The following is a 21636-nucleotide window of genomic DNA, read 5'->3' on the forward strand; positions in this document are numbered from 1 at the left end:
GCAGCAAGTGGTAGTTGCGTCGAACATCCTGCGGGCGCCTACGATGGTAGTGGTAGCGGTGGCGATGCTGCTGCTGGTGGTGGTGGTGGCAGCGGTGCCGGTATTTAAACGGTGGCTGTAGGTCGTCGAACGAATCTCCGAAGGTGGTGCGCTGACCGACTCATCTTCGAGCGTCGCGGTACGGAGTCTGCGCGTGCACCACGCTGCCTTCATCTTTGCTCCTCGTACCTATGATTCCCGATCAACTTCCGACTGTGGGGGGTCGGCCGATTTCGTGTTTCGGAGAGAGCCGAGGTGCGGAACGAGCTCAGGACAAACGCACGACCATGTCCCCTTGGTGGCGCGCGTCGAGTCGCCAACCTACCACCTCAGGACGAAGCCGAGATATCAATGTCTGCAGCTAGTAGGATCAGAGTGCCGATGAATCGGCGGATCAAGCGACGCCATCGAATGATCTGCTCGCCAGCTCACTCGCGTGCAAATCGAGTTTACCCTCGACAGCTTCCTCTTCTCTTTCTTCTTCTTCTTTTCCTTCTTCTTTTAGTTGCTGTCATGCCATGTCCCAAGGTTTACGATCAAAACAGGATTCCCGTCCTTCGTCTCTGCTACGATATCTCTCGGTACGCTACCTTGTATTTGCTCCTCCGTATCCTCGTCCTGCTGGCCAAGATTCGCGAGCCAAGACGGTTTGCGTTCGGATCCGCTGGACGAAGATCCTCCGAGGTCAGTCGCGATCCTGCAATCAGAAACCGCATCGCGTGAATACTTCGACCACTGCCGCAGACAGACGATTCTATTCTCTACTTCTACGCGAGCTACTTCTCTACCTACAATTTATATTTACCCGTGCTCGAGCGCAACGAGCAAACCCTGGACCGCGTGGGCGGGTAACGACCGGGCAACCAGTCGGTGATACATAACCGGAACCTGATGTACTTCACTGCGGCGAGAGTAAATACAACGAGACAAATTATTCTTTCAATTTTCCTAACGAAAACGCCAATATTTGCAGCTGCTCTGCAGCTCTCTTTGCTTTATTGACCTTCGTCGAGGAGGAACTAGCCGGTGACCGTAGACTTCAGCTATTTAACGCGTGCAGAGATAGAAGACGAAGTCATCGAGATATTTAAGAAGACTCTCTCGTTTCGTTTTCATGGAATTTCAATAAAGCATAAGCAGAGTGAAACGACGCGAAGCCCAGCATGACAATTATCGTCCCAGGTTTGGGGTAGCTTGCGAACGGCACTCGCGTCACTAAACAAAGCGGAGGGAAATACGAAGAGAGCGTCCAATCGAGTTTTCTGACCGAAGGCAATCGGGTTCCTTATAGATATATTTCCTCAGCGCGATTGCACGAGACCGCCGAGTAGGCAAACTGCTGTACGTTGGCCGGTGTATGAAACTGTTCCGAGTTTCCTTCCTGCCAGAAATAAAACGTTCAGTACCTTGTCAATTTTCCTCCTTTTTCGACGAAAGCGACTCGTATAGGTGTGCTCGCGAAAAGGTCGCTTCTGTGATGATTCATAACAGAAAATTAAAGAATCTTGCAGTCTTATAAGTCCAACTCAATTTCATTTAGGCCCGCACAATCTCTAACTCAGTGTGAATCGAAGAATATTGTTCAGGATCAGATGGGAATGCGTATTTGCGAGGCTCCACAGGGCGAAACAGACAAACGATGCTTGCCTAAGTAAATGACTCTTTTCATTATACGAGAAGGTACAAGTGCTTCTAAAACGAAGAATATTTTTAGTTCCTGTTTCGAGAGCAATAGAAACACGTTTCTTTTGATGTGCATCGATGTTCTTTTGCGACTCAGTCCTCTCGTAGAGACGAGAGGCGGCTTGCAATTATCGCGAAGGCAAGTGGAAAGATGAAGCATCTCGAATCTCCTACTTTCTTCAACTAAATATGCTCACGATGTCTATGTGTACAGATTCTCTGCTTTAGAGTCAGATGGGATGAAATAAAGGATTCCATTGGCCCGTGAAATAGTCACTCTGTTTCCGTGACGTCCGCTTCCTGTGTCATACATACTATCCTTTGAAGTTTGCGTTTTGATCGGAACCTATAATTAATAATCAAACGAGGCCATCTTTCCTTTATGGAAATATTCTGTGTCCGATGAAACGAAAGAGACCCTGATTTGTCGACGGACACAACGACTTCCGTTGTTGTCCAACGATGGACCGATAGAACTTCTTAATATAGAAAGATAGAAAGTCCTAAGAGCTTTCCTAACGTGATCTTTATTTTTCATTCTTCACATTTGTTTCTTTTAGTGATTTCTTGTAGTGACTTCTTGTACTCATTCATGGTTCGCAACAGTTACATAAAAACCACCACGCATTCCTTTGTCACGTGATCTCATATACTTGTCAGCTGAATTCTTTGCTCAGGGCGTCATCGTTTAGCGAAGGTAGATGTCAGTTTTCATTGAGACTCGCATTCTTCATCACATACAAGTGCCTTATAGACATGGGTACGCAATAATCGTATTACCTTCGTTTTGAAAATGAAGAAAATTTGGTGAAAACTGTAACTGAATTGAAAATTCTGCCTTAAATCCCACTGCGCAGTGATCGAATGATACCTTCCCGCCATGGATAGTCTGGCTGGAGCACAGGCTGATGTCTTATTTAATTAGGAGAAGAACCAGCGAGAGATCCCGGAGGACGGAGGACGGATGACCTCTTCGAGTTTGCACTCTGTACAGAAGCGACAGCAACACCTCTGAGCGGCGCGACATCAATAACATTGATGCACGGGCGAGGATCGGAATTGCATTAGGGCGACTATCGAACCTTGGCTGCTGGGAGCAAGAGACTCGTTCCCTCGTTAAGCAGCTTGGAAAGCAGGGTAGCCGTCTACGGTCGCGTGCTTGCAAAACACCGTTCTGGTTACCATGACACTCGGGTTAAGTAACGTGATTCGATTGAAGGTGCATTTTTCTTCCTAACGAGCGATAATTGATTTACTGCGTACGAAGGGGTCAGTCGGGCCGTATACGCGGTAGCACGCGCCCTGGTAGCAACCGATCCGCTCGATTAAATCTCCGCTGGACCGTTTCTCTCCTCTCCTTACCGCCGCGACGACCGCTCTCGAATGATAACCCAACTGCCAATTGTCCACATCGTCTCCGTCTGATAATCTGTCCCGAAACCTTTCGCTTCCAATCGATTCGGTTCGATGAACGACGACAGACGCTGGCGCCTGCTTTTTCGAAACAGGACAGGAATAGGACAGGAATAGGACAGGAATTCCCCACATTGTTCCCCTTCGTTACCGCACCTTACTGCCTTAGCAGGACTGGAAATCGTATCTGCGAGATAAAGAAATACTATGAAGATGTTGGGGACGAGAAATTCGGGACCGAGTGGTTGCGCTGTTTCGAAAGTTCGTCGATAAGCAGGGAAATGGTCCGAGGAATGTGGGCATCGATGGTTCCTGGAAAACCCGTATAATCTTATGGGGAATAAATCGACTGTGAATACTTGGGACAGAGCAATGTGAAACTCTTGCTTTGTGTGTTGCGTCATTTCGATTGCTCCGCATTCAGAGGAAAATGTCGCAGATATAAATGACCGCTTGGAAAGCAGTAAACTAGGTCGAGCAGCCTGCAAAAAGTCAATTGCGAAAAAATCAAGAATACGCTCCAAGTTTTCGCGTAAAGCATGACCTATTGCGTGGCGAAGTACATACGCAAAAATGCATAAGGGGAGTTTATGGCGTCGAGAAAAGGCACCGCGAAGTTTACTGGGGTGTTAAAGCGCGAAGTATATGAGAAAGTCGAAGAAAACGAGGGTGACAAAGTTCTAAGATTTACGACTACCTCTGGAAGAACTGGTGCAGTTAAAAACTAGTGCCACTGAATCAGAATTGGCGATAGCCAATCCACAATAGATATAAAAAGTAGTTGGCGTGTCTAGGATTGTATGCAGATAACATCCACGAATAGATTTCTATGTTTTAACTAGCACATATGTACCTTTATGTTTTTGCAAGGGATCAAAAGTTAATCATGGTTTTATTTGTGAACGAAATGAAGTCTATTGCCGGATACGCGACATCGAAGATAAAACAAACAAGCGAAAATGCTGAAAAATTGAACGCTTCAACCAAAAAAACCTGATATTGCCTATCTCCCCTAGGCCACGACTAAAATATTCACGAGGGATGCAAATAAGCGTGACTACGTGGTCCATCATACGTTGCCTCTTCGATTCGACATAAGCGCGTGCGCGCTTCCTCTTTTTATTATATCCTGAACCTGTATCGATAAGATTGTAAAATAGATTTCTTTCGATTACATGTACATTGAAATAATAAACAGCTAAACCAGTTTCGGAAGGTGGGGAAATGATCAAAGATTGCACTTGCATTTCCTGAAACGAACTATAATTTAGGAAGGAGCAATGGTGACATCTTTGGAGAAACTCGAATGTAAAATTAGCTTTTACAAGATCAAAATTACGGACGGATATCAGAATACGCGCAAACTAAATAATATCTTTTATTTATAGAATAAATGAAGTCTCCTTATCTGAAAGAATAAATCTACCCCCGCCCAACTACTTTAAATGCCAAATTTCAGCACCCCTTTCTATCGCAGAGAGATTATGGCTCCGTGATTGAAAAAACATTTTAGTTGGATTAACTGTACCGGAAATGGACGATCCGTCACCATGTCCCGACGCAACCTGCCCACACCCCTAGCTGCCGTGCGGCTGGTGCATCAAATGCACCAAGCGAGAGATAGATGAACACGTGAGAAGAGAGTATAAAAGTATGACTCATCGGAGAATGGGGTGCAGAGTCGCAGGTAACGTTGGTCAGAGAGAGTTCTCTAAGATAAAAAGAGACGAGATTAGAGGGGATGCAAGGGCTGAAAAGGGAGACAGCAAGCCGCAGACTTCATTCACTACGCTGCTACGTTCTACTATGAAGTGTTTGGTACTCGTGTTTGCCGCCCCGCCGACCGTCAACGTCACTGCATTCTACGTTTACCCCCCTCTTCTGCCCTCATTCCCACAGCTGCCCTTCTTTCTCCGATGCATCAGCGTATCACCTGTCACGTCATACACAAGTTGGAATTCCGGCAATGGAAACATTTTCCTGGAGATTTTAGACGAATAGCGAGAGATTCGGTGAATACGCGAATTTTCGTTCTTTCTTCAGAAATAACACAGTCGGTCTCCATTTAGCTCTGAAATCTAATAGCGTCGCGGAAAAGAGTCGTCGTTTGGAAACCTTCCCTGTGTCTTTTTTTGTCGAGCACTGGCGTATTTTTAGTATCGTGGTCGTACGAGGTAACGACCTCCGGGATATAAACAACGTCTTACGCATTGCAATCACCTACGCAGAAGATTCCACGGCCTAGAATCGAGGCCTTATTCTCATGTTAACTTGTCGTCAGGCCACATGTTTCCAAAAAATTCGAAGTCGCTTAATGTCCAGGGAATTTCTGTACATATGTACTTAGGCAAGTATTCGAAGGCTCGACGGAATAGAAGAGGCCACAAAGCGAACTACAATAGCGAATAAAAAGTAGAATAGAGTAGTAGATTCTTCGAACCGCTTCACCGCGCTTGCCCAAAACAAGCGACGAGCTTTTTAAACTTCTGACTTTCTTCCCGCGTGTATAATCGCAGGCAGGAGAGACAAGCTGAATGAAAGAAGATGGCCGATTCGGCTTTCCCTGGCGCGTACGTACGCGTTCCTCGATTCTTTACTTTCTTTCGACCCCTTCTCTCTTCATCCATCGTGTCGAGCGTTTGACCAATCGTCGGCGAAGATCGAGCTTCCAGTGAACACGAGGCGATAGCAAATGCACCGATATGCTCCGAGAGCTGCGAGTCGAGTGCATTCACGCATTCCTCAGCCGCTGACTGCCGAGGAAAGGACATTGCGACGACGATCCTCTCGATTCGCCACGCTCCTCTCAGCGAGTTCTTTTTAGTCTGTTCGCTCCTCTCGTGGCCTGCATTCGCGCACGCCACGCGTTCTACCTTCCAATGCATTCAAACTTCCCGTTTCTCTCCGCTTATCAACACCCGCACAAATGTTCTCCCTTCGATTGTACTTTTTGCTCTACATTGCGCGCTTCTGGTCTCACAGGTGAATATAAGCTTCACTATGGAGAGAAGGTTGTGTTCTATGTGGGAATTTCACTCTCCTCCAATCGCCAATATGTCATCGGCAATATTTTCTTCTATCGTTTTCAAATGAAACGAGTCTCCATCGCTTGTCATTGTTGTAATCGTACCATAAAAGAAGAATTCCATCGAAACCCAGATCATCCCCCGAAATCCTCGTTTCCAGGGTGAGTTACCCACTGACTCGGTGAAGCAATTACGTAGCTGTTTGCCATTCTCTCTTTCTCTTTCTCTCTCTCCTCCCGGAACGCGCGGCACAGATACTTTTATTACGACTCGTTACGAGTCTGCTTGTTTTGAAAGCTAGAGTGCCACGAGCGATAAAGGCCAACGTAATAAGATATAATGCCAGTCTCGAGTGGCGACAAACCCACCCGACATCTCTATCATTATGCAAATAAAATTACGTGAACTCCACGAAAGTGTGCACGCGCGCGTCTAAAACCTCCCTTAGTCGAATTCCTCCATCGACCTGTCCGCAATTATCTCATCGAATATCAAACTCCTTCTTGAAAAATTTGAAATGTTAACATTCCTTGCAAAACACAGAAATACTAGCTTCTAGATATACATGAAAGCTCGAATATTAAGTGCTGAAGAATTTATGCGGGTGAAGGGTAAAGCAAGTTAAAATCTCTACAATTCATACGTGGATCAAGAGTACGACTCGAAGATTCTGCTCCATTTATAGAATGATTCTATCGCACATATCACTCGAAAGGATTTTGATTGGGGCGAACAATGGAGCCCAGGGTTGTCAACTGTAAGCCGAGGGAAGAAAAAACGCTTCGTCTATCGGTAGCCCATCGAAGGATCAATACCTCCGAGAGAGCTAGGTGTCCTTGCACGGGAAAACATAACGAGGTCGAGTAATTTTCGATAGCGTCACGGTTCCAGTGTGCACGTTTCGAAGGTTCCAGACGGTTCGCGGGCAAGCCAGTCCCACGTTGTCGATACGAGCATCCGCGTGGAGCGTGCACGGTGAAAAGCGGCTGTGCCTCACGTCCGCGCTGGCTCACTCGTTCAATGAACTCTGCTCGACGCGTCCCAAACTTTCAATGCGGCCAGGATCCACGTGAGAACCACTGAAACCGTGCGAAGTCGGTGGTCGAGCGAGCTCGGTGACGCTCGTTCCCACTCGTCGAGCTTCGTCGAGGCTCGCAGCGTTTCGCTGCTTTTCGCTGCTTTTCGCTGCTTTTCGCTGCTTCTCGCCGGATTTCGGCCGTTTTCGGCCACGTCGACAGCAGTGCCCGCCGCGGGAAAAATTCGAATCGCCTTCCTTAAGCGGCCAACGTCAATTCTTTACGGCACTGACAACCAACCAAAACGAATAGATTAATTGGAATTCATTCGATCGCGAAGTCTGATGCAAATTCGAATCGTTCTCTTAGAGTAATTACGCGGGATAGTTAGCCAACGCAGGTTATCCTAGAAAGCCGAGAGTGTCGGGAGGAAACGACGGTCGCGAATAATCGAAAGAATCGCAATTAAGAACGCGGTTGGAATTCGAAGTTACTTACAATTGGAATGGTTCGATCGAAGGATTTATCAGCTAGTTCTATGCAATCTTAATAAGAAGAAAACTAGAAAAGTTTGTTGTTTTATACAACTACTTGGAAGTTACGCGATTCTGCAGCTGTCCTGACTAACTTGTTGAATTTTGTTTTGTAACTAGAGAAGAAGTTCCAGTTGCTGATGCGGTGAAAGTTAAAGGAACTGCGAGATACTGAAAATGAAAATACAGATATTTATAGCGACTATCTAGAAACTTAGATAGAACGTCACAAATGATGCGCATAGGTATATACACCCGCGAGTCCAGTCTCACGGTAACGAGAAATTATCGAAGAACAACGGGGAACCCACTCCCCTCTGCCGTGAAGATGCGGTCGATCAATTGGGGTCAGAGGGGAATATCCCATTTGAGAACCACTGGTCTGTAAGGGTGGTGAGTGAACCAGGGCGTGGGTGGATTACGCGGGGTGGTGGGAGAAGCGAGGAAGTATGATACTACGCCGCAGTGTGAGGGGTGGTCGATCGATGCCGACCAAAACATTGCCACATGCCCAGACAGCGCGAACGCTCACCGCCGCGCCGCGCCGCGCCGCGCCGCGCTCTGTAACCCAATTGTTCGCCTAGAATACGTTTACCAAACGCGATTATGTTCACGGCGTTGGCGGTGGCCTTTCGCGCACCTGCATGCTCGGCTGAACGGTCTGTTAACTAAAAAACAGATAGAATTTCAATACCTCAGTACCTTTGTTGCTCGAATGTTTCACTACTCGAACTTACTGCTATTGGAATGGAGCACGTGCTTCTAGAATCTCCTTTCTCTTATCCAAGCAATATTTTGTAGCGATTGAGAGTCAGGCCTCGTCACGAAACTGACGAGGCCGCCAGAAGGATAGTTGAAATATAGAAATGTATACATACATTAGAGCTACTGGGTATACCCTACTACTAGGTACATGCTATTACTAGCTATAATTTGAGATTTAGGACAACTGAATTTTCCTCCGACAATTTCTCGATTGAATCGTGTTTTCTGCGCGTTCCGATAACGAAAGCTCCACAGTGATAAAACACGTTGGGGACACTAAATAAATAGCTCGGTAAATCTACCCAGCGATTACTCGAAGGAGTTCGTGACTGAATCGATTAAACTTTTTAATTTCATAATGAAATGATTCTGTTCCCGAAGGTTAGAGTGGAACGAGCAGATGTTGCACAACTTTTTCCTAGTACATAAAGTGGCGCAATTTCTTTTACTGGTCGTTAAATCGTAGCCTATTCAACGAGCAACATTTTGTCTTATTATCCGGCAATCCCTTCAACCAGTCCAGTTATTTGATAGCGTTTCTTGGAGTGAAAATCTATTCCAAAGCAAGCTGGCGCGTGTTGCAGAGGTGAGCCAGCTCGTATACGAGCAGCAACGATAGCGCGATCGTGAGCAGATCGTGATGACTGAACACGTAAGAATTCCTCCTTTTGAAATCTGTTCGCGTCAATAGGGGACGATTAAGAAATTGTAGCGTCGTGCGTTACGTAGCAACCGGTATCGGTTGTGTTGTTGTTGTATCGGCGCGTGTCAAGGCGACGCTGCGGAACAATATCCGAATAATGAACCATTCTTGAGATCGAACGACAGCAAAGACTGCGCGTACCGATTGTAACGAGCAACCGAGACGGCATTATGTAAACTGAATCGAATCTGGCGACGAGCGGTGCTTGCACGCTGATAATCTTTATCCCTTTACTTTAAACAAGCCTCCGAGCGATTCAGAAGTTGAGTAGTCTCGAGACAGTTCTAGAAAACGAATTTGGAAGATCTGTGACTTACCGTGAAACAGCTTGGGAACGCGGTATTTCACGCAATGGACCTTATCACACGCGCCTAATTTGAAATGATGAAAATCTATGCTCAGTTGAAATAGAAGATCAAATTATATTCTGGGAACTCTCGACGGGACGTATTTCATTCGTCCGGGTCCAATCTTGTTGATCTAACGTAACTTGCGCTTGTCCCGCCACGCAGCAGGTGACCACAATCAACTTTTTTATTTAAGCTGAGTCTGAAATTACGACAAACTACCGCGCACGGGAGAAAGAGGAACTGTAACCGAGGCACGATTGCTTTCAGAACGAACAGATCGGTAAGTGCATTAATACGAGGGGATGGATAAAGAATGGAGTAGCAAATTAGAGTGATAATTCGTAGAGGGAATCCTTCCTGGATCAAAGGTGACGAAGGAAAACTAATTATGTCGAGGCTAGGGGTGCTGAGGTAAATTGTTGAGTTTGAAAAAGTAAAAAAAAATGCGCACACAGCAGTCGAGAACGATTATTTCTGTGATCAATGCGGAATTACTGGCTATTCGATGTTGTCCCATTCAACGTCGCGAATATTCTGAGTCTGTTTCGAGGCATGCTAGATCGCGGAGGCTATTATCGAGTATGCATACCGACGTGTGACACAGGCACGCGCGCAGATAATTGGAATTGTCATTCTGCGTACGCGGACGGAAGCAACCCCCCCGCCTCTATCCGCCTTCGATCAGCAAAGCTTATCGATCGTCCATTCAATATGGAGCATACGAAAATTTCGTACGCCTCTCAGTAAACAATAACAGGTGAAATATTCCCTCTCACGAGCTATTGTTTCCGACGAAGAGGATTTTTATTGAAAAAATTCACTACTCTTCATATTCTCGACCGACCTTTTCCTCCTGCAACTTTGGACGCGCTCCAAACATTGTTGGTAGATCTTAACAATACCTAATGCAGTGCTTTTTTATGACGATAGAAACTTTTTTTGTGGTACAGAGTTTGTAACCAATCCAAATGTTTAGGTTGCAGAAGAGGTGGCGGAAAGACACGCGGAAGCACATGCCGAAGAGATCGATGGTGTTCTTCCATACCGTTTTCTCTACCTAATAGATATACCTCGAGTTTTGTCGCGATACCAGGAAACACGCGAGCTAAATACATTGTGTCGCAACGTTCGAAGAAGAGTACAGCCTATATGCGCGTCTCTAAATGGAGCACCACCGCGCATAATCTACGCCGGTGCGAGAAATCAGGCGTGATTTAGTGCGCTGCATCGATGCGCTTCGCGTGGTCATTATACGTCGTCTGGCGTGTTTTCTCCCTCTCGGCTCCCGATATATATTCCTCCATGCTACTACGTAGAAAATATTTCGAATAACCACGGGCAAAGAACGTCCATGTTCTGTATTTATAACATTCCCTGGATATGATGGATTTCAGCAACGAAAAGTATTCAAAACAAATTCGTCTCATTGTTCCGTGGCTGCAACCCTTCCTGTACCTTGTTCGAGTCGTTTGCGTAGACACATTGTAATTAGATATTGCTTAAAGGGCAGCCACAAATCTATGATCGGGTTTCCTCGACAAATGGAACGCTAAATGGCGATTCGAAACAAAGGGAGGAAAGGGAGGAGAGGGAGGAAAGGGAGGAGAGGGAGGAAAGGACGACAGAGCAGCAGATTTGGAGCAAATGCGATTTCCGTATTTATATGGGATTTCTTTTCTTGCTTCCAGTTCCGTCCCAGTGAACGAATCAGAATTTGCGGAATTGGCAAGAGCAGCGAAAGGGAGGAAAGCAATTCGCGAAAAAATTGGCCAAACTCGATGACTGCTCGAAGAGCAGTTGTTAATGCGGCCGATCGACCCGACGAAAAAGGATCCACGAGGCATTCGAAAAGAAGGACGCACGGCGGCGAGAGCAGACCCTTACGTAAGCAAACATCTCCATTAAAAGTCTGCAGCGGCGACCTAGGACGCCAAAAGACGTCAGAGGATCGGTGCTGACTGCTCTCATGAGAAACGTCCGTCGACTTACTCGAACGACAGAAATAAACGCGGCAAGAAGAGAAGAATCGCGATTAATCGAAACTCCAATTACCGAGTCGGACCTCTGACTCTGCGCGAACTAAATTCGTCTCTCGAACGATCGACGTGCTCGTGGGGAAAAAGGGTCACCGCGCGTACAGTTAATTACGCGATTGCGCCAGATATTTTCTTGGGAAAACGCGAGCCGGAACGAGGAGGGCGGAGTCCTCGAAGGCGAACAAAAACGTGGAGCCTTGAGAAAACTACTCGCTCTTTCCGCTTCAAAAATTTCTGATCTAGGATACGTACAGTACTGTTTCGATACATATGTGTATATTTTCGTACATGGGGATCACGCGCAATGTAATCTAGAAGTCGAGGTTGGGCCAATAAAAGCATACTGGACTCAGAAATTGCACCTTGAAAAATATGAAGGAGTTTTGCTAAGAATGTAGTAGGAACGTGAAAGGTTAGTATCCAATTGATCTGGAAGCTGAGTCAGCGCGAATCGATTATCACAGAATGGTAGGACAAAACGTGGCGGTTTACCATTGCCGTCTCAAGGCCTCGTTTTCGTTCGTCGTTCCTATCCGAGTTTCGAAGTACGAGTGACTCCTAGGCACGCGTGCATTGACCCTCTTCGCCCTCACCCTCATCCACCGGCGACATTCTCGTCCCGATCCCCCAACTCGATTCCAGTTCCCCGTTCCATCATCATCCCTCGATCTCGCCGCTGTTCCTGCCTTTCGACGCGGCCAAACGGCCAGATTTTCTCCCCCTCACGCAAGCCCCTCAAACAATACGCATTAATAAATGCATCGGTGGATGCGCGAGTTCCCTGTTGAACCAGTCCTTGGCTGATTCGAGGGATGCGTGACAAAGAGGAGGCGATGAAACGGCAATTCAAACGCAATTCAATACAGTAATAGTATGTAGCCGATAAGAACGGCACATACGGTAAAATTGTAAAGATAACAGATTCTAGAGGTCGATAGCATCATCTACACTTCCTCTACCGGGTATACTTTTGCAACAATTTAATCACTTGCAAGGAAATAAAAGAGCGAATATTGGCTCAACGATCATAAATGTAGAATTGAACTGGACAGGGAAGATTTATTTAATGCGATCTGCGTCGCTTATAAAATAGCGCAAAATAAAAATACCGGTTTCCAGAGCGTCGAGGCGGGGCTGGAGGGAACGGAGTAGCCGGGCGAACCACAACACAGCCATGCCGAGTTCCGAGAAAGCGTGGAGCTCGCGCGAGACAAGTCTCGGCTCTTGAGCCGATAACGCATCTTCGCAGTGATCAAAGGTCTTGGAAAATGTCAGACGTTCGAATGCCCTCGATACGACGACTCACCCTGACACGCATCATCCCAGATAAAAGGAGAACGGACAGGGGAGTAAAAAAAGAAAGGTGTAGATTGGGGAATACGTACGCGCGTGGATGCCAGGTGAGGCAGTCGAGGCAGTCGAGGCAGTCGAGGCAGTCGAGGACGCGAAGGGTCGGTGTCCTCGGTGTATCCGTGGTGTGACGCGTCAGGCGGCCTCGTGGTGGTTCGTGGATGTAAACCAAAGCTCGTGGCTCGGCTCGACGCACGCCGGTGATCGCACGGGCGTGTACGCGCGCACACGATGATAACTCACCACTCGAAACGCACTGTGGAACGGTCCAGCACAGGTGACCGCGGTGCCACTTGACGAAAATAGAAAGAGAACGACGCACTCGCGCGTTTTCCTACGAGCGAGCGAACTGTGACCGCGAACGACTGTGCCGAGGGTTGAATGCGAACCAGCGCGGAGGGGTAAGAAAGTGCGCAGTAAGGAAAGGATGGGCTCCGCCCTCCCCCGCCGCCACCCTCGCCACCATCCCCACCAACCTCCACAACCACGCTCACCTATCGCCACTCCTCTGGCAGACTTACGCTACCATCTGGATCCCCCCGTCTCGAGCCACCCCCGCGAGTTCCACCGCGAGTTCCACCGCGAGTTCCACCGCCGCTCTACTATGTCCCCCGTGATATTACCGGCCGTCGCGCGTAGGAGCGACCGTAGGTGTTCCTTCCGCGACTACACGCTTCCTCTCTTCGCGCCTCTAGATCGTCCAATCTGCATCGCTTACACGTCCGTGAGTTCATTCAATGATGTTTCTACCAGTATGAACAACATTGTTGACTGACTGTTGATGAATATGCTACGGTAAGGTGCGTGGGATCAGCGTCCTGGAAAGTTAATTACTGGACACGGTGAAATTCAAAGTTCACGGCTGATGCGTTTACGTTAGAGGAAACTGGGAACGGGTTTCACTGTGACCTTTGGTATTCCTCACCTCCTAACGCCTTTACACGAGGATTATGGGTCTTCCGCTTCCGATAAACTCCACAATCGTGGTAGTTCATAGTCTCACGGCATCTTCCTTTCGACGCAATTTCGTAAGCAATCTTTAACGTTTCAAGTGGAACTTAAGAAACAGAATTCTTTCAAACGGCTAATCTTCTGAGTGTCTCTCTTCTCCACTCGCAGTTTCAACTATTTAAAGGCTTAAAGTAGCCGAAAAGTGAAGCGCAAAGCTGTCTACCGATTATCGTAGTCCATCATCGAAAGTACGCTCGGCAATTAGCGCGCTAACGAACCGCGGTTGGATCGAAGAACTTGGAGCGTTTCAACAGGTCTCTTGTGACCCGCTCGTTCCGATTAGCAAACCGAGTCAAAGTAGGAGATCGAGGGCCATCTTTTAGTCCGCGGCGCAGTTCCTGCTTCGTCTCGACCTGAAATTCCATGGCCGCGCGTTCGCCAGGGCCCGGTGAACCGTGGGAAAAGAGAGACCCTCCGCGATGCGCTTTCGGACACCAGTCGCCTTAACGGAAAGCGGAGGTATCCACTGAATAATGCCAACGACTTACCCATTCCGAAAACTCCTATTACGGAGGCATTTAATGATAGACAATACGCTTAGATAATAACTAAATGTTTCGAAAAAAAGTGTCGCAACTTGATCTACTTGTGACTTCTACAAGATGCCTCCGAGTAAGGCATCCCCTTCGGTACGGCGCATTCCTTTCCTATTAGATCTGTCGCTTTTGAAAACACAGATCCTGGGAAAGAAGAAATCGTGGGTCTAGTAGAAGCCTCGGTCGCAATTTCTGCTGGGTGGTACGAAACGATAGAAGGAACGCCATCCAGCGGCAGCTACGAAAACTGAGCGTATCGTCTATCCCTCCGTGATAAGATCCATGATTTCGGCCGTGGGAAAATGTTCCACGTTTCAGCCAACCCTTGCGGCGACAAGGGGTGTCTTGCAAGTCTAAAACGCCTCCATCTTAATAAAAGATGAAAAAATGCGCCGAGGGAAGATGAGATCCATGGAAGGAGAACGAGTCGCGAGTTTATTAATAACGTTAAGTTTTACCCATGGATGAGGGCTCTCGAGCAAAGAAAGACTTGGTGTTATTGGCTCTCCTCCGTGTTGGCGACCGAGGTGAAAAACAAGGCGTAGGGGTAACGAGAAACGATGAAAAAGGGAGGAGAAAAAAGGAGCAGAAAGAAATGGTAGTAGAGAGGACGGAAGGAGAGAGAAAAGGGGCAACCGTCTTAGAAGCGGGAGAGATGAGTAATGAAAACGAATACGGGTAGACTCGACCTCGACCGATGAACAGGACGGAAGAAGGGAAGAGAGGGAGAGGGAGAGAGAGGTGGTCGCGTAGGGGGTGGAGGGGGCAGTGAGAAAGATTCAAATATGGCGTGAGGCAGCGATGGAATGTGGTTGTTATATGCTAGCGAGAGACATTTGTTTGGTCGCTTTGTCCATACCCACTAGACTATTGTCGGTGTGCTTTTCTCCCTTCCCATTCCTCCGCTTTGTCCTGTTTCTCGATTTCTCCCTTTCCTCCCTTCTGACACTCTCTTCTTCCGAGGGAATTCACGACGAAAACACGACCAATTATTACGACCTATCCCCTTCTCTCTTTCATTCTCCCTATTTCCTCCCTATCTGAGGATAGGGAGAGGGACATTTTCGATTTTCGCGGATTCCAGAACTCTGGATACCATTGGTCCTCATTTGTCTTTCATTGCCTTGCCTCTTCAGACCACGCGCTATTCTCCGTCGACACCAGTTTACCTCTTTCGTTCGCTCTCGCCTTTTTGTGGACCCGAAAGGTAGATTAACTCTCAGGTCCCAACACAAAGGAACGGAAAGTCAACGGAACACTTGCATCGACGCAATATCGCTCTTAATGGAAAAATCTTCTCATTACAGTCTTGCAGGTTTACTGCTTAGCCACAACCCTTTCTGTATTAGGTTGCGTTCCCATGTGTTGAAGACGTTTCGCAGAACAAAATTAACCCTTCGTGCTTTGCATACGCATACATATACACCTGTACGTTAGAAGCCAAGTGTGCTTCCCAGGCACGCCGAAGTTCAAATCGATGCAGCGCAACAGTACGTTAATTAGGTTAACAAAGAAAGAAGAGACGGATGCAGAGAAAGAAGGTTAAGTGGCGAACTAAGTATAGTAAACCCCTGCCTGCCAGAGGAAACGAGGGATCCTGCTCGTTCTTTGCTCGATGAAAGGAAGCTGAATGAAATATACTTACAAAGCATGCAATTATTTGCTTCGCAACTCTGTGCACGGTTTTGGAGCGCCTCACGTGCTCCGAAGCGTAGAAAAGATTTCTTCAAGTAGAAACGTCCAGCATGTGGTCAGCCTAACCTCGAGTCAGGCTTATACATCTACGCGACCATCGAACGAACTTCAACTTTCTTACAGGTATATACGTCCAATTTTCGCAGTTTCTTCGCAATGCAATATTTCCAATGCCTATTGTTATGCCGTAGAATGCGCTGTAGCTGAGAGCAGCGGATGCATTCGACTTGACGCAAGCGAGAGCCAAGTGACGCGACGAATTGAAAGGGGTGGGCGAGTCGCGTGGCTGTTGATTCGAAATAGCGGCTTCTCGCGCACGTAGCTTACGCGTTAACGCAACGTGACGGCGGCGATGCGACGCACACCGAGCACATCCGGTTTTTCTTCCTGTGGTCGGTGCACGCCACGAGTCGCGTGGCCTCAGCGGAACGCCGCGCCGCGCCGCGCCGCGAACCTCGATAGAAATGTAGAGCGGCTCCTTTCACGTTTCCGCGCACGAATGTCCAGAAGGACGCTACACAGTCCTCTTTCATTACTTTCCTTCCACCCCCTGCGCTCGATATCCACCCACGCGCCGCTTCTATTTCTCGCGAATTTATATCAACCGCCACTTTTATCGATCACCAATGGAATTGAGGCAGCGCTCTTCCGGTTATTAATATCTCGCGCAGCCGATGGCATAGAAATAAATGATGAAGAAGAGTAAACGGAGCACGGAAATGCGAGAATAACGCTCGAGATATAAGCTCGCAAAACAATTCTGTATCAGCGGGTCTCGGGACGGGAATGGGACCGTTATTTGATTCCGAGCCGCGTTTTATCGCGGACGCGAATCTGCCACAGCGCGATGAGATTTCCATAACATCGGTGTCAAGGCACGCGGGAAACGCTCGAGGATCCGTGTCGAGTAGAAGCGAATCGATTTCTAATCGTCTCCTGCTGAGCGATCCAATCCGCTTCTCTTCCTTTCCCTCTGAGCCGTTCTTGTCCGAGCAACGATAATTCGAACATTTTCGTATCGATCGAGGACGACGATTGTCCATTTTGCACCGTCGCTTCTTTTCTTCTCTTCCGAAGGGAGGAAATGATCGGAGCGATACGAGGTCCCGACGTTTCTTCTCGCAACGACCGAGCCAGCGATCAGATGCGAAGCTGAGACTGCGTCGTTCTAAGCGTCTAGCAGGCGCGGTAATGTGGGACACGAGCAACGGAGCCTCTCGTTTTGTCTCGCGTAACGTCGAGACGCGATATGAAACCCCGTGGCGAGCTCTGCTCGTGACTTTTTACTTCATTTTATTTTCAGCTACTTTCGACAGTTATCTGACATGATACTGCGGTAGAATGTTGAAAGCATGGAGCCACGCGTGTGGATCACGCATTTTGGCACGAGCAATTTTGGTAGATCGTGTTTAATAACGGTCCAGTTTGCTTGGAAACCCGATGCCAGCATTCGATATACCGAGAGAGAGAGAGCGTTCATGGACGAAGAACGGCCTAGATATTCCGATTCGTCCGGGAATAATCAGGCGACGACTCTTGCGCGTTGCGTAATTCACACGGCTAGTCGAGCGGAATGCCTGTCGGAGGAAAGGGGGACACTTTTCCCCGACATTTCAGGTAAAATTCCCAGAGTGCGATGCCCCTCGACCGAATTCGTTTCGAGTCGATTCGCCGCCCTTCGAGAATCCGGCACGCTAGATCAGTGTCACGCTTGCTCCCTCCGCACGCACGGCACATGTGTGCCAAGGCTGAACGCGGATGTGTAGACGCGCACAGCAGTTTCGTCGGCGTCGATGGCGAGGGAACGTCGCAGAGGAGAGATGTCACCGAAAGGACCTGGGGCTCGACCCAAGCAGCTCGATAGCTTCGCGCAATTTATATGCTGCCCGTCGATCTTTACTCTCAGACGATTATCTTTCCAATGAAAAGCTAGGAAACTGTTGCGAGAAACCAGAGTAGAATTGATTGCAGATCGATTCGAGGTCTTTTCTGATCGTGACAGGGAAAGAATTTCACAAAAGCCTGTTCACGAGGGGAAACAGCGAGCTCTTGCTTAACGAAACGGACGCACGCGTCCTTCTAACGCGCGTCTGACCGTGCGAACGCTTTTGGGGCAACGCGAGTACACGCACGGAATGCGCGGTTCTCATCGTGCAGCGAATAAGATACAGTTCAAGGAAGGTATAGCCAACAGCGCATACAAAGGCCACAGTTTGCATACTTAACATGGTTGAGCCTCGAGGAAAAGGTACTTCTTAACCTTCTCTTTCTTTCCTAACTAGTCTCTTCGTCTTCGTCTTCGTCTTCGTCTTCGTCTTCGTCTTCTTCTTTACCTGTTTCTCCTCCCTGATCTTTGTTTCAAGCTCCACCTCGGAGTCATCCTCCCACACCGGTGTTCTTCTTGCACCCTGTGTACCGCACCTCTAACCCAGGATCCTACCTGCCGCCGTATTCTCGAGCCACCTTATTTCATTCGAGTTTCAAGCTTTGACGAAAACTCGATTGCGAGCATGTTTAGTCTTGACAGGGACTTTTAAATAGTACGCTAGGTACTTAATAACTATATCCTCTACCCACCTATAAAGAATAATAAAAACTAAGACAGGTGTAATTATATTAACTCTGGCCCTCTCTCGCGATAGTCGCGCGTTAAGCTCGTGAATTTTGTCAGCGACGATTATCGCCGCAGCTGTTACACAGATCGATTAATCTCTCTCTTAATGAGACGGTAATTTATGCGATGGTGGCAATGAAACTTAGCTTAGTTTGCACATAATTGCTCACGACGTTTACGACTGGGTAGGATTATCATTGTTGAGAGGATCATGTAACAGTTCCTCGAAAATATCAACAAATCAACCCTGATGTCAAATAGCCAAATCTGTTTTTAAAAGAATACCAAAAAATTGAAATGTTTGGCGGAATGGTGAAGGATATTGTTGCAAGAGAATTGCTATCGGGCATGGGAACCCTTCGACAAACCGGATGCGCGAACGTCGACAATCGCTATAGTTACAATGCCAGTACGATTGTGAATCAACTCTAAATCCGTCGATGATTTCAACAGAGAAAGCGAGGCGAGGCTGACTGAGGTTCCTCTTTCCGATCCCTCGGCTCTTTAAATTATTAACGCATTTTCGAAAGCTATAAAGAATTGTTACATTTATAAATTCAGAGATTTCCCTTCTATTCTTGTCTACTGTTTGACAAACGTTGAGCATCCATGTGTGAAGCAGGGATGAAAATAGACCACTGCTGAACTTAAGTATCTTGGGGTGAGAGTATAGTTCTTCGCATCGTTGACAGAACTGTTGGTTTGCCAAGGTCTAGCGAATCGAGGGAAACGTCCAATCAAGATGAGTATACGACGAGTGGCAGCATTCCGTGTGTGACGTCAAGGTTGCCCCATTACCTATTTCTAAATTTACCCATTCACGCATTTTCCGAAAATGGTTACTTAAGTATTTCTTCCTAGAAATAGACTCTCTGGCCTGGCTTGACCTGACCTGACCTGCCTTACACAGCTAAAGGGGATAAGTCGATGAAAACTTCGTAAGGGGTAAACAGTCAATCGCAGCCCTACTTCTCTTAAATAAACCCTGAGGAAATAGTCGCGATCGTTGCGCAGAATGTAAGGAGAATCGGTGAAGAGCGTGGTGAACGCAACGAAAGATCTGTTTGCACGCGAACGTCGCGGTTACGCAATCGAGTACACGGGCCACATATGCCGAATGCAATAAAAATACAGCCTCGTGTTCAATTCGAAAACGAAAATAAAGAAAAGTGTAACGTGTGACGGGGGCGAACGACTCCGCCCAAGGGACACTACCCTTTGCGTCATTCATTCGTGCAGCCGCTGTTAATTATAGCCTTTCGTTTTACTATGCGGACGCATAAAATTACACTTCAACCTCCCTGTTACCCTCGAACAAATACAAACAGTTCGAGATTGGTTATGAGCTTCCTTTCGAACAACCTTCAATTAGGTTTCTTCTTTTAGTCTATCCCTACTGATCCACGTAGAAAGAAACTAGTAATTGTAATTTATTTAAATGAACGCTACTATCACTAATTAGGATGGTATTCGATGGTATTTACTATCGAAAGGTAAACGCGCAGATCACATGGCGAAGGGGCTACTTACTCATAACGGTATGCAGAGGCACTTAGAGAGGTATACCTATTCAATTGCAATAACCCGGTGCAATCAAGGCCGACCAGATGTAAACATCGTCACCGTAGCCTCGCGTTTAGGTAACATTCGTTACCTACGAGTTTCCTAAACGTATCAATTACAATAGTTTTGGGACAGTATCGGCACGTGTATGAACAGAATTGAGAAAAACAAGAAATTTGTTAAATTTGTGTAGTAAGACGGTGATCGGATAATTCGATCCATAAACTTCTTTCTCACAGAACAATGGGTTCACTGTTTGTGAACGAAAGACAATTTAACACAGATCCATTGATAATACGGTAATAAAGGTCGATTTACGCGGATAATCCACGATTTAGGAGGTTTCAATGGGCGTTTTTGTTCTTCGATTAGTCGCGCGACTTGACCGCCAGTCTCATCTTCTGCACCTTTCGGTTGCGTGGGTACCAATTGCTGTCTTTTTCTGAAGGCACACACTTCGTTTGCAATCTCAAACGAGGACATTAGCCAGACCGGTTCGACGAACATGAAAACGACTCGCGAAACCGACAGAATACGATTAACGGATACATCGTGGTCATTAAACCGATCCGCCGGAGTATTCTACGAGTGACCACACTCACGTGTCCGTCTTGAGGATTTTTTTTCTTCTTTCACCGGAAGACTCATTTATGTTTTGTGGACTTTTGGAAAGTATACAAAGGTAACCTTACAAGGCCGCCACATAATTTCTTCGTATATAAGAAAGACCTCCTGATGGATGACGTACTTATAGTTACTTATTATACTACTTGTATCATTATTACTTATAGTTATACTTGTAGATAGATATGTCAATTTTCTGGACCTTCTTTGGAAGCTGTATATTTGGTACCCGGATGAGGGATAGGCGAATAATATCGAGGAAACTTCCAAGCGGAGTTGCTTTCGAGAGCGGTAAACAAGGAGAGGCGAGAGTGACGACGAAACGAGGTTGGCCGAGCAGTCGCGAGGTCAGTGACTAAAGAGAGAAATATCGTGGAATGCGATACAGCCGTGCCGCCATCGCCGAGCCGCCACTCAGCCTCTATTGACGTCCTCATGTCCTTTTACCGAGGAGCTAGCCCGCCACAATCGACTCGAAAACCTCAAACGCGAACCGGCCGTCCCGCTTCGTCAGCTCGTTACCCTTTTTCCGAACAGATAAACGATTTTGCGTCCACCTTGTGGCTGAGACACAGATAGTAACTATTAACCCATCACGACTGTGAGAACTTGTTTTGAAAGCTCTTGAAAGTAATTTACACTGGAGGAGTCAAGAAAATCAGATGTTCAGTTTTCTAAA

General features: G+C 47.2%; 1 protein-coding gene and 2 long non-coding RNA genes across 3 annotated transcripts in view; 2 read left to right on the forward strand and 1 right to left on the reverse strand.

Moving 5' to 3' along the window:
• Positions 1-21636, forward strand: part of LOC143181030 (uncharacterized) — an 81149-nt gene that overhangs the window by 59061 nt on the left and 452 nt on the right. Inside the window, exon 3 of the mRNA XM_076381216.1 lies at positions 11217-11412. Coding sequence (XP_076237331.1) covers positions 11217-11412 — 196 coding nt within the window. The remainder of the gene's footprint in view (positions 1-11216; positions 11413-21636) is intronic.
• Positions 363-918, reverse strand: LOC143181044 (uncharacterized). Its single transcript, XR_013002221.1, has 2 exons — positions 845-918; positions 363-736 (listed from the first exon to the last, which is right to left on the reverse strand). It is a non-coding gene; the product is annotated as an uncharacterized LOC143181044 (long non-coding RNA).
• Positions 15764-16482, forward strand: LOC143180744 (uncharacterized). Its single transcript, XR_013002170.1, has 2 exons — positions 15764-16279; positions 16348-16482. It is a non-coding gene; the product is annotated as an uncharacterized LOC143180744 (long non-coding RNA).

This window comes from Calliopsis andreniformis, chromosome 6, assembly GCF_051401765.1.
Source record: "Calliopsis andreniformis isolate RMS-2024a chromosome 6, iyCalAndr_principal, whole genome shotgun sequence".
NCBI classification, from domain to species: domain Eukaryota; kingdom Metazoa; phylum Arthropoda; class Insecta; order Hymenoptera; family Andrenidae; genus Calliopsis; species Calliopsis andreniformis.